Source organism: Artibeus jamaicensis, unplaced genomic scaffold, assembly GCF_021234435.1.
Source record: "Artibeus jamaicensis isolate MK-2021 breed Jamaican fruit bat unplaced genomic scaffold, CSHL_Jam_final contig_402, whole genome shotgun sequence".
Taxonomy (NCBI): Eukaryota; Metazoa; Chordata; class Mammalia; order Chiroptera; family Phyllostomidae; genus Artibeus; species Artibeus jamaicensis.
Window position 1 is genome coordinate 20,562,400 of NW_026521818.1, and position 11,484 is coordinate 20,573,883.

The 11,484-nt window shown below is 47.7% G+C and overlaps 1 protein-coding gene across 1 annotated transcript; it reads right to left on the reverse strand.

The window, feature by feature from the left end:
* Window positions 1–295: 295 nt before the first annotated feature.
* PDAP1 (PDGFA associated protein 1) lies at window positions 296–11,482 on the reverse strand. The gene is made up of 6 exons (XM_037138196.2): window positions 11,383–11,482; window positions 7,664–7,755; window positions 6,287–6,397; window positions 4,175–4,296; window positions 2,059–2,210; window positions 296–991 (listed from the first exon to the last, which is right to left on the reverse strand). The coding sequence occupies exons 1-6, from the start codon at window positions 11,393–11,395 to the stop codon at window positions 933–935; spliced, it is 549 nt and encodes a 182-aa protein (XP_036994091.1). The 5' UTR covers window positions 11,396–11,482; the 3' UTR covers window positions 296–932.
* Between the last annotated feature and the right edge of the window lie 2 nt (window positions 11,483–11,484).

Below are 11,484 nucleotides of genomic sequence, written 5' to 3' on the forward strand. Positions count from 1 at the left end.
CACCAGCAAGGGGCACCTGGAGGACAGGACAGGGAGGTCCAGTACTGATGCCAACCTACTGTGGATATGGGCAAGTCCCTGGCCACCCTAGCCTAAGATCCCTACTTGGTTAAAGGGAGGGGGTTGACTCCTGTATCCTAAGGTCTCCCCAGTTTGGATGCCTGGGATCCAGTCCCCAAACCCTGCCTAGTGTCAACTAAACCTTGTGGGGCAGGCCTGACTTGAGTGACAGTATGCCCTGCTGAATGAAAATGGCCCAGGCACAGGGGACCAAAGATGGATCATGGAACAAGGATTTATGATAATGTCGAGTTTAATCTGCCAAATATACAAGTTGGATTTGTGGAACGTGTTTGTCTGAGTGCTGCACAGTAAACAGAGGTTTCTTGAAATGATCCATGGATAGGGTTAAGAACAGGCCCTGGCCAGACGAGTGGGAATGGGGCAGAGAACGGCACAGGGGAGGCCATGGGACAAGCCTTGACCCTCAGGGACCCAGGGGTACAGGCTCCCAGGTGACAGGCCCTGAGTGAGCACCCAGGCAACACAGATGGCCTGGCTGTCAAAAACTCACCAGCACCCCTTACCGTGCAATCTACTACACAAATGGAAGCTCTTCTTATCCCACCTCCCAAGCACCCCCAACAAGGGTTCTGAATTCTAAAAACAGCAAAAACATTCGAATGGTTACATATGAAATGCTGTCCTGCATCTTTCTGTCTCAAAGATAGCAGCTGCCCCCTCCCCCCAGCCCCCCACCCACCATCCCCCAAACAATTTCTGTGCCAAGATGAAGAGGAGGCCCCAGGCCTTGAGGGACTCCTTGTCTTGAGGGGCTGCTGCAGCGGCACCAGGGCACAGGGTGGGTGAGACACAGCAGCAGTCCTGGCCGCCATGGCCCAGTTCCCTGGTATCTCCTCCCTCGGGCCACACTACTTATTCAGGGATAGCGACTGCATTCGTTTTCCTGACAGGGTTGCATCATCTTTTGCTGAGGATGGAAAGGAAAGGAATGAGTAAATTAAAACCCCTCCATATATACATCCCCACTTCTAGAATCTAAAACTAAGTCTGAAAGGCCTCAGAAAACATTTGTGCAACTGACTCACTGGGGAGATGAAGACTGAAGGAGGCCTGCCTGATGTCCTCCAGAGGGAGAGGATTCCTGCTGAATCCAACTGTCATCGAGTTTGGGGGCCACTCCTTAACATCCCACCAACATGTAATCCCCTGCCCCTGTGGGACCCAGTAATTCTAATCTTTCCACATGGGTTCTGAATTCTCTAAAATCAGCAACAGTGTTCAAATAAGTTACACAGAAAGTCCTTTCCTGCTTGGGATTTGTGAAGCAAGAGCTGCTAGCAGGGAGTTGGAATAACCAGGTATCTACAGTGTGGTAACAATGTCCCTGGGCAACTGCTTTCCCATTTCTAGGTTTCAATTTCCTTGCATCTGGTAAGGAGGCAGGATAGCAAGATCCCCAAGGGCGCTCATGGTCCCACATGTGGGAGTACATGAGACTAGGAGACAGAAGGACATGAGTCAAACACTCCTGTAAACCAGACCAACTCCCACAGCCAACCTGGCCTACAGGAGTCCTCTACCACCTTTGGCCCCACTGGAGAGAGGACATGGGGGAAGGAGGACACATGCCAGATTTCATCGGAGTCTGCACCATGAAATTCAGCCCCCCCTACACCACCTCCCCAACCCCCAGACAGCTCTCCCAGCCACACAAGGCACCAGACCGTGGTGGGACTTTTCAGACTTGAAGGTCTGCACTTGGTACATCCCTGAGACTTCCCTCGGATGCCATGAATATAGTGCTGAGGGTCAAATCCATATCTGACTCCATGCTTCCACTGGACCCTCCTAAAACCGTTAAGGGGAGAGGGCAGAACGCCCACTTCCACCTGACAGTAATGAAGGCAGGCATACATTCAAGGTAGGCCTCTACCAATAACCTGACCCCATCCCATTTCACAACCAGGACAGTGAAGTACAGGGTTTGGTGCCCAGAACCAGAGTCAGGCAACGCTCTAGTGACTCAGGACTTACCTTTCCTCTCTTCTTCTTTTTTCCTGGCAGCCTCCTCCCGCTGTTTTCGAATTATCGCCAACCGAGCAAGGTCAGCCTTGGCTTGCTCTGTCTTCCCAGCTAAATGCATTTTCATGTAACGTTCTTTTGCTTTCTGCTTCTCGATTTCTTCTCTGTTTGGATAAAATTGTGTCACAGGGAACATCTTCCTACCATTATCAGCTGTATGTAGGAGCCAGAATAAAGGCCAAATACTCAGGCCCAGGGCCCAAGTGGTGGAGAGCACCCTGGCTCTACATGCCCCCTCCTTGATGGACACTCACCAAACACACAGAAGGACAGGTCTGGACCTTTGCATAACAGGCTCAAGGGGCTGAGGGGAGTTCAAGAGAAGTACTTATCTTCCTCAGATGGAAAACACAGCATAGGGGTGAGCTCAGCACCAGTGACCTTTGAAAAGCCTTAGCACAGTGTGGACCATGGGATGGTGAGGGGATGGGCAGGGTGTCACTAACTAGGATCCGGTGTCCAGAGAAACAAGAACCAAAACCAAGTGAACTGTGTGTCCAGAGAAGACCAGGAGGAGGAAGGCAATACAAAACATTTTGTAAGGAGTGAACCAAGTGTCCACAGATGGGAACCAGACATAGCCACTCAATCAGTGCAGCTCAGATTTGCATGAAGCTGCCACGAAGGGAGTGAGCCCCCACAGACAGGGGTGTGAATAAGAACTAAATTCCCATGGAACAAATGTGACTGCCACCAAGTAGAGAGGTGAGAATCCTTATAGGATCCCTTTGAGGATCTTCCCAAGATTGAGATTCTGAACTAGATAAGATGCCTTCCACGGTGTGAGATTAGAGTGTCTCATTTACACCAAGTTTTTAGAAGAGCCAACTTTGGAGATGGCAGGGAAGTCCTGCTTGGCAGGAGCTTGGGGAAAAGAGTGACTTGGCATCCAGAGGCCCCATAGCACACAGCGCTGGGGTGTAATGAAAAACAATCCATGGAACCTGGCCAACAGGGAGGGAAAGAAACCCAGCAACCATGTCGGATGAACAAATGTCTCGCCCGAAGACTCTGCACAAGACACTTCAAAGATGAAATGGGAATACCTGTCAGCCCAGCAGATCCTCCCCTGAGAGGGAGGAGCAGGGCACAGAGGCATCTGGAATGTTAAGCAAAGCTGCCTGAAGACTGCAAGGTCCCCTCAGTGAAGTGCTAGGTAGGGTACAGGCCTCTCACTCTACAACCCAAAAGGTGGAAGTGGCAAAGGCTGCCTTTCTCACTGGTGAGAAAGACGCCACTGGAGGGTGACAGTCCATCACAGCCTCTAATCACACCCCAAGCTCATGGGCCTTCCTTAGGGGTTTTCATGTGTCTTGTGGGATTTTCAGACACCACCATGGAGCCAGCACAGGAAGGTGAATTTAAATACTAGCAGCCCAGTCAGGAGAGAAAACAGGGCCACTTTCACTAGTGGCCTTCAACTTCTTGTAAGTCCCGTGATGTCAGCTGGTGTCTATCAAAAGCCAGGATACTACTTGTAGAAAACGGGTTATGTGTAGGGCCCTTGGTTACTCGACTGTGATCCTCACACAACCTATGATGAAGCTATCTGTAGCTCCACTTTCAACTGAGACTTGGAGAAGGCTGGGGCAGCCAGTGGATCTCCCTGCACTGTGCTACCTTCTAGACTCCACAGGCCCCAAGTCCCCTCCCAGTCTCCATGGCCATGACATTATAGACAGTTGAAGGCAAGGAGTGATGATACCAGGCTGGACAAGGGAAGTGTCCCTACTACAGAGGTAGGAACTACAGCATAACCCTCTGCAACCCTGGATATTACTTCAAGTGCAGCACTGAGGTCTGAATCTGCGTTTATGTTTCTACTGATGAGTTTAAAGATTCTGATTTTTGTTTTTTGAACAAAAATCAGCTTTTTTGAGCTTCTACAGAGCCTTTAGGGAATGATATGAAACAGAAATCAACACCACAGCTGGAGCCCCCCCACCCAGCCAGTAAAGACCCCAGAGCCCAGGAAGTTAGAGACTCAAAGGAGGTGAATACCTCAACCCCCTACAGGTCAGCCCCTGGCCTATGTGCCCACATCAAAAGGCCCAGCAGCAGAGGTTACCGTTCTCTCCTTGAAAGCTCCTTGGGCCCATCCAGGTCCAGTTGTGTGACCTTTTTGGTTGTCTGTGCCACTCGGTTGGGGTTCTCAATGTCGATAAGGCCTTCCACACCTTTGCGTTTTTGCTAAGATAAGAAAAGAAGCTGACCGTCAGAGAAGTTTAGGTGCAGCAGAGCCCCTGAAGACCACTCCTAACATCTCCCAAAAGTCCATCTGGATGGGGACAAATTCCTGTGCCACCCCCAGCTCAACACAATGCTTGGCCCAAAGTCTCACAGTGGGAATAGCACTCAGGAGTGTCCTCACCAGCCTGGGAGGTGCAAGGAGAGCAAGTACATGTGACTAGAGCCCAACCTATGCTAAGTTCCAGCAGCCAGGGATTATTACCCCACTTTCAAAAGTGATACAACAGAGGCAGAGGATTCAATAACTTGCCTAAAGCCAACAAGTAGACAACAGATGAGATCAAAATCTAAGCCCATCACAAAAACTCCCAACACACTCACTATGCTACCACTTGAAGCTCAGCCTCCGAAAGCAGTTTTCCACAGAATCTCACATCTGTCTGCAACAAATAATGCTGGATCCCCAGAGTAGGGTAGGCCAACAATGGTCTCAGGGCCAATTCTAATTCCCAGGCATCTAAGCTTACAGGAGGGAAATACAATTTGAATCATCAGATCATAATCTACAGGTTTTGAGAGCTGGCCCAAGAACCTGGAGCCTGTACCTCCCACACCCCTGGAGAAGCTCAGAAAGAAATGAAAGCACAAGTTCTTGATGTAGCAGGCTTGGTCAGCTTCAGACCCTGTCAACACCATCTATTCTCTTTAATAAAGTGACCAGAAAGACAGCTTCTGAACACCAGTCAATCTGACCACCATACAGAGCTATAGATACCTATATCCAGTCCAGATGCATATATACCCCTCAACTTGGATACCTGACATCGCAAAATGAATGTCTAAAACAGAACCTGAGATTCACCCTCGACCCACCCCACTCCTCCCCACAACCCGAAGCATGGCTTTATTCATTCCTTCTTCCCTCAGCCACCTCACCCAACCCTCAGCAAACCTAAGTCTATCTCTAAAATATGGCTTGAATCTGCCCACTTTTCTGTACTGCCATTACTACCACCATAATATAAGTCATAAATTCTTGCCTGGATACTCTCCTCCTTCATCTCTAGCCACTCTACTTCTTACCCACCAAGTCACAGTCCCACCAACCTCTCTGGTTCCTTACACATGCTCATGGTGTTCCCACCCCAAGGCCTTTGCATTACTAATTAATCTGGCTGCCTGGACTGCTGTGCATGGCTGGCTCCATCTTGTTTGTGAGATCTCAGTTTACAAGTCACCTCCTCTCCACACACTACTCCAAGTACCCTCAACCACAGTCCACTACTTGAAATTATACTGTTCATTTACTTCCTTATAGTCTATACAATCATGATGCATTTCTCACATTCTCACTTTCATCAGTGTTCAAACTTTACAGAGTATACTTACACAAACCTAGATGTAGTATAGCCCTCTACTGCAATTGTATGTGCTATATATACTTTTTTAAAAAAGATTTTATTTATTCAGAGAGGGGGAGGGAGGGGGAAAGAGAGGGAGAAAAACATCAGTGTGTGGTTGCTCGAATGTGCCCCTTGTTGGGGACCTGGCCTGCAACCCAGGCTTGTGCCCTGACTGGGAATCGAACCTGCAACGCTTTGGTTCACAGGCCGACACTCAATCCACTGAACCAAACCAGCCAGGGCTCTATGTGCTATATATACTTTTATATAACTGACAGTAGATTTCTTTACACCAGCATCACCACTAACACATGGGTAATGCGTTACGCCACAATGTTACAATGGCTATGATGTCACTAGGTGATAGGAAACTTTCAGCTCCATTATAATCTTATGGGACCAACAACGTGGTCCATCATTAATGAAAACATCGTTATGCAGCATATAACTATCTCCCACCAGAATACAAACCCTTAAGAGCAAGGACTGAGTCTACATCTAAAATTGGCACTGGTAATCAACAGGCACTTGATAAACGTTTGTTGAATGAGTAGGTCCAGGTCCCAGGCCCCCACCAAACTCAGTACCTGGTAATCATCTTCTTCATCCTCACTCTCATCTGAATCTAGTGACTTCTTCTCCTTTTTGGGGTCACCTGCAGCCCCATCTCCACTTTCTTCTCCTTGTTCCTCTTCTTCCTGTTTCAGAAATGGACAACCTGTAGAATTAAAAATGCAAAACAAACTCCCAAGACTGTGACCCATGCCCCAAGCACCTCCAGACTATAGATCTTGAGAATACTGGGACCAAGGAACACAAGGGTCCTACTCCTAGACCCTGGCCCCCCCATAGGGAACCTGGGTCAGAGACAGCCTATCCACTTGACTCTGCAGCCTAGAAGCCATCCTTACAGTCCAGCAAGCCCCTCACACAGCCATAAAGGCTCTGTTCCCCTTCTCAGGGTAGGTACATCTTCCAGGATCAGAAAGGTTCAGCTGTGGGGCTAGAAACCATAGTCCTCTTCAGCTCCCACCTTGCTTCCCCAACTGCCAGGTGCAGCTGCCAAATTGTACTCACTTTCTTGGGCAAGTCCTCCCCCACTTTCCATTCCCAGTCAGTGGCAGGCCAGTTGCTCCAACCTGCCCATGCAGATGACCTGCTACACCAACTTTCCAAGACAATACCCCGGCACACCACTTCCCTCCACCTTTCTTGCCTCCCCACCAAAGAGATCTCTTACAAAAACTGTACATCCTTGCCCCTTTAGCACTGGCCCACACATTCTCCAAGATCCTGCTCAGTGACACCAGGCAGGCCCTCCTTCCCTCTACCCCAGCCTGACTGTGCTCCTTCAGCCCTTATGCAGATGATTTAATGATATGGTAGGGGACAGGAACATCAATAATGACAGAAACATATTTTGTTTCCTAACAGTGGACTGAAAAAAGCACTGTGGAAACAGAGTAGAGGCAACTACTAAGCTGCACTGGAAGGGGAAGGGTGGGTACCATCAGTGAGAGTTAGAGAAGAGGTGCCATTGAGCAAGGTCTGGGGGAACAAATGTTACTTTGTCTGGGAGGCTGTGGGAAAGGCAGGGCATCATGTTATGCTGGGTTTGGCAGGCAGTCCTGCATGTCTAGAGCAGACAGGGGTGGTGCCAGGAACTCAACCTGGTAATGAGCAGAGCCTGGCCGTGGGAGAGCTCCTGGAAGGTGGGAACACAGGAACAAGAAGGCACACTAAGGTGACCATTTCTAAGTGCTCAAAAAAAAGCTGTAATTGATCCAATCAAAGGAAAGCTGGCATTGGTTGTTCTGAGACTCCTACCTATTCCTTGCTGCTCCCCCAAACTCCAAGTGTAGGATTCTTCCTGAGAACGGATGATCCTTGCCTGGCTTCTTTGGGTACCAGAGGCAGAACACCACCCTGGGGCACTGGAATGGACTAGACAGGCACATACTCACCCGAGCCTTCTGCTTTTCAGCCTGGAGCTGTGCATCGATCTCCTCGGGGCTTGTGTACTGCCGTGCCCGGCCTTTGTGGCCTCCCTTTCTACCTGAAGGAGGATGGGTAGTTTAGGAACACAGGCAGGAAGTACCTTCCTTGACTGCTGAGCCAGAGGGCTGCGTCCTGCTGGAGACACTCTCATAAGAGGTTGCAGACCTCACTTACCCCTCACCAAGCACAACCTAAACCTATACTCCCCAACCCTCACATGTTCAAAGGGACAAAAAGAAGCAACATATGTCCAATGCAGCACCGGACTATGTACTGGACACAGGCTCCCACAAACAAGACCTGAGGGGAGGATACAGGGGAGGGAATATTCCATGTAGTAACTGGCTAAATCCCCGGGTCCCTTAGATTCCAAACAGCAGATTCAGACGTAATCATGAGAATATGAAACACATCCCTGCTGTCTCTACAATTTTTTACTTGAAATTAGAGCCATGGGTTCTGTCAGAGCCATGGGCTCATTTGATCCACAGGACAAACTTATGGTACAGGGCAGTCACAACTGGTCCCATTTTACAGACAAGCAGACTTAAAATCAAAACAGAGCCGTGAGGACACAAATGTTGCAGTCTGACCTTGGGATTCAAATCTCAGCTCTACCACTTACTAGCTTTGTGAACATGGGCAGTTACTTATAACCTCTAAGTCTCAGCTGTTGCTTGTGTCCCTACCTCATAGCATTGTCATGAAGGATTTAATATACTTAAAGCTGTTGGGACAGGGCCTGACATGAGATAAACACTATAAAAATGTTTGTTCTGACTGTCACTTTTCTATACAGTATTTGGGGCAGGGGAAGGAAACAAAGCCACATAGGTGATTTAAGATACATGTCATGGAATGCAAAATATTAGGTTAGCCAAAAAGTCCAGTTAGTTTTTTCCATAAAAGACACATTTTTCATTATCACCAATAACTTTACTGATTTGGATATTTTGAGCATGTAGGCTATTATTGCCCACTAGTGGCTTCTAGTGGGTAAAGGTTAGGGGTGCTGCTAAATACCTTCCAATGCATAAGACAGCCCCACAGCAAAGAATTATTTGGCCAAAATGTCAATAGTACCAAGAAACTTCACAAACCACTTCTGACATACTTAATCAGTCACAGCACCTTCTCCATACACTGCACAAATCTTTTTTTGCATTTCAGCTGTGTTTTCACCTTTCTTGAAATAATAATAATAATATGCTGAGAATGTGTATCTTCTTCCATCTTCAATATTCAAATAGCTGCACAAAATTCATCAGTTTTGATGTTTTTTTTTAATTTTATTTAGTTATTTTTCAAGTACACTTTTTTGTCTATTTTTCCCATCCCAGCCTCCCCCGCCCCTTGCTCCCCACCTCCCTCCCTTTTCCACCCCCTAGTTCTCGTCCCTGTGTCCTTCCTATTTGTTCCTCAGTTTTGATGTTTTAAAAAAAAAGGCTTGCTACTATGACAGCTGCCACAATACAATCTAACAAAATTGTTTTGAATGAAGTTAAAAACAACTAAGCACTACTAGAGCCATTGTACAGAAAAAAGTAATCTTTTTGCCCAGCCCAATATTTCATGTTCACCTTAGTATGATAGAAAGAGAAAACTTAAAACCTATTGGAGAAAACTTTCTTGTACTTGGAATAAGAAACATAAAGTTGAAAATAAACCTGACTACCACCTAAGAGTTAGAGTTAAAAATATGACTAGCAATTCAAGTTCATTTGGGAGTATCAGTTCTATAGACTGACCCCTGCTTAAAGCCATCTGTCAGTTTTATAGCAAGGTGGCACCCCTTCTGCTGGTCCCAGAGGACACTGCGATGGCTGTGGTCTTGACCCATCCCTGCGTTTCCTGAAAACTATGGTCCACCTGACTTGCAGTAAGACTCTCACTGGTAGCAGAGGATCTCTATTAGACAATCAGAGCTGCTCTAAACACCAAAGACAGTAACAAAGATACTGGCCTCCCCTGATTTCCTAGACAGCAGCTGCAGAGCCATAATTGGGCTGCTACAAAGTACACCACCCACTTTTAATGACTACCTTGGTTCCCAGGAGTATTTCAGTATATGCTCATGAATGTCCTATTGTGAGAGATCAAGCTGCCATTTTAAGAAACCAACACCTTTCTTGCCCCCTTAATATTCCAGGCAATAGCAACAACTCAAAATTGGCTACAACAGGCTCCTATCCTGCACACTTGACTGTGGGATGCTGACCTTAGTTTGGTCTATAATAACTTTTATTAGAAGCCTTTCATGCATTTAAAAATGCTTCACGGTTATAGAATGGAAATAAATTTGGTCTTTTGCTCATGGAGAATTTGATACCTTAACATCTTCATGTTTTTTACTTTTGAAGCAAATTAACACAATTTCTTTATATTAAGAAATATAAATCTTGTTTACATACAAAGCTTTTTACAGGTCAAAAAGCCATGTCATTTAACTAAGAAGTCACTTTTAGGACTTTCTAACTAACCTCCAACTGTAGTTCAAAGTATCTCCTACAGCCAGAATTCTGGAGTCAGAAGGGCTCACTTAGCATCCTCTTTGTGCAGAAGACTAAGGAATATAGAGACATGGCTCGTCCTACCACAAAACAAACAAGTAAATAACTAGGTTTAAATAGATACAGCTCTGTAAAGTCAACTGCCTCCGGAAGTAGAGTCAAGAAGTCACTTAGGTTTGAAAAAGCTCCAAGTGGATTTTCTTGTGGGTGGATACACTCCAACCAACATAACACATGATCTACCAATATGAACTGAACATTCGTTCTGTGCCAGGAGCTAACCAGGCACCTCAGGTGCTATCATTTTATGACCCTTGACTCCAACTCTCCAACCTAAGGGTTATCAGCCAGGTGTTTCAGATGAAAACAAGCTGGAAGAAGTTAAGTAACTTGTCAAAGCCACAGGATGGACTTCAAATCGAGAACTATTGACTTAAGAGGAAGAGAATGGAGGAGGGTCGACAATGTACTGGGAAACCATAGACCCTTTACCTCTTTGGCCAAGGAAGTGAAAAAGTCTTATACATAACAGCTAACGCTTACTAGACACCTGGCTGCGTCTCACTGTATTGCGCGCTCCACGAGAATTACCTAATTTAAAGTATAGCATCGGGTAAGTACTATGAGGTATGTACAATCATTACCCCCATCAGCAAATGAGAAAACCGAGACACTGGGAGATTAAGCGACTGGCTCAAAGGCACGCGTCAAGCCGATGCTGAAATACGGCACTCAAAGCTGAGTCTCCAACGCTCAAGAGCATCATGGGGCTCGTCTCATCCGGCAGGCCTGCCGTGAGCCCGAGAGGGCCCACGTTTTACACGCGAGGCAGGTGGGCCCTGCACAGGCGCGGGACGCGGTGACTCAGTCCACGGCGAGTCTACAATAAAGCTCCTAACTCCCCCGTTCTAGAAGCGCGCCCTATATCTGGCCTTGTGCGTGGGTGAAAACCCGGAGCCTCCGAGTTCCCTCAGACCCCGAAGGGAGTGGCTCGAGGCCACGATAGTCCTGTCCCCATCGAGACAATTAGGCATGGAGGCCCAATTTTGGCCCTCAGTCGGCACCGACATCCTCCCTCTGCGCCGCTCTCCGAGTCGGCCACGGGCTCAGTGGGCAGCAGGAACCAGACTCCAGCCGCCCCTCGAGGCCCTCCGGCCACGCGCGCCGCCCCTCACCTCCTTTAGGCATCGCGGCTCCGGCGGCGGCAGCGGCGGCGGCGCCTTGCACTGACACCGGAACCGGAAATACCTGGTGATGGACGTCTTCCGTCCAGCCCA

What these genes read in the sequence shown, in the direction of transcription:
- PDAP1 (XM_037138196.2), bottom strand. An exon ending in GAGCTTTCAAGGAGAGAACG is followed by an intron (nt 2,211 to 4,174) that starts GTAACCTCTGCT and finishes TTATCCAAACAG; the next exon opens with AGAAGAAATCGAGAAGCAGA. An exon ending in AAAAGAAGAAGAGAGGAAAG is followed by an intron (nt 992 to 2,058) that starts GTAAGTCCTGAG and finishes TTCCATCCTCAG; the next exon opens with CAAAAGATGATGCAACCCTG.